General features: G+C 67.0%; 1 protein-coding gene across 1 annotated transcript in view; it reads left to right on the top strand.

Annotated features, from left to right (window-relative positions):
- The window catches only part of CHTOP (chromatin target of PRMT1), a gene marked incomplete at its 3' end in the record, with an annotated part of 3,237 nt that extends 2,921 nt beyond the window's left edge, over nt 1-316 (top strand). Inside the window, exons 4-5 of the mRNA XM_010143423.1 lie at nt 3-86; nt 179-316. Coding sequence (XP_010141725.1) covers nt 3-86; nt 179-316 — 222 coding nt within the window. The remainder of the gene's footprint in view (nt 1-2; nt 87-178) is intronic.
- Between the last annotated feature and the right edge of the window lie 133 nt (nt 317-449).

Raw genomic sequence — 449 nt, 5'->3', positions numbered from 1 at the left:
AGGGGGGCGGCGGGTCTTGCCCCGAGGAGGCCTGCGGGGCGGCCGGGGAGCCCGAGCACTGCTGCGAGGAGGAGTCTCGCTCCGAGGTCGGTGCTGCAGCCGGTTTGACGTCCGTGAGCCCGGTTTTGTTGCTCAGTCTCAGAATTTAATTTCTGGGTTTAATTCCTGTTTCATGAAGGTCAGAGCCTGCTGCGTGGAGGCCGAGGTCTGTCCCCCAGGATGGGCCTGAGGAGAGGGGGCATTCGAGGTCGCGGTGGCCCTGGGAGAGGCGGCCTGGGCAGAGGCGCCATGGGCCGCGGGGGGCTCGGTGGCAGAGGTGAGTGCAGAGCAGCTGCCCGACGACAGGGCGCTGCTCGGGAGGAGGAGTCGAGGTTCAGCCAGGACAAGGGCCGGGAACTGCCCGGGAAAAAGGCCCTGAGGGCTTGGTGACAGTGGCTGGAGAGGAGCCA

Source organism: Buceros rhinoceros, unplaced genomic scaffold (assembly GCF_000710305.1).
Source record: "Buceros rhinoceros silvestris isolate BGI_N320 unplaced genomic scaffold, ASM71030v1 scaffold29769, whole genome shotgun sequence".
Classification (NCBI taxonomy): Eukaryota; Metazoa; Chordata; class Aves; order Bucerotiformes; family Bucerotidae; genus Buceros; species Buceros rhinoceros.
Note: the sequence above shows the minus strand (reverse complement) of the source record. Positions and strands in the feature narration are given on the sequence as shown.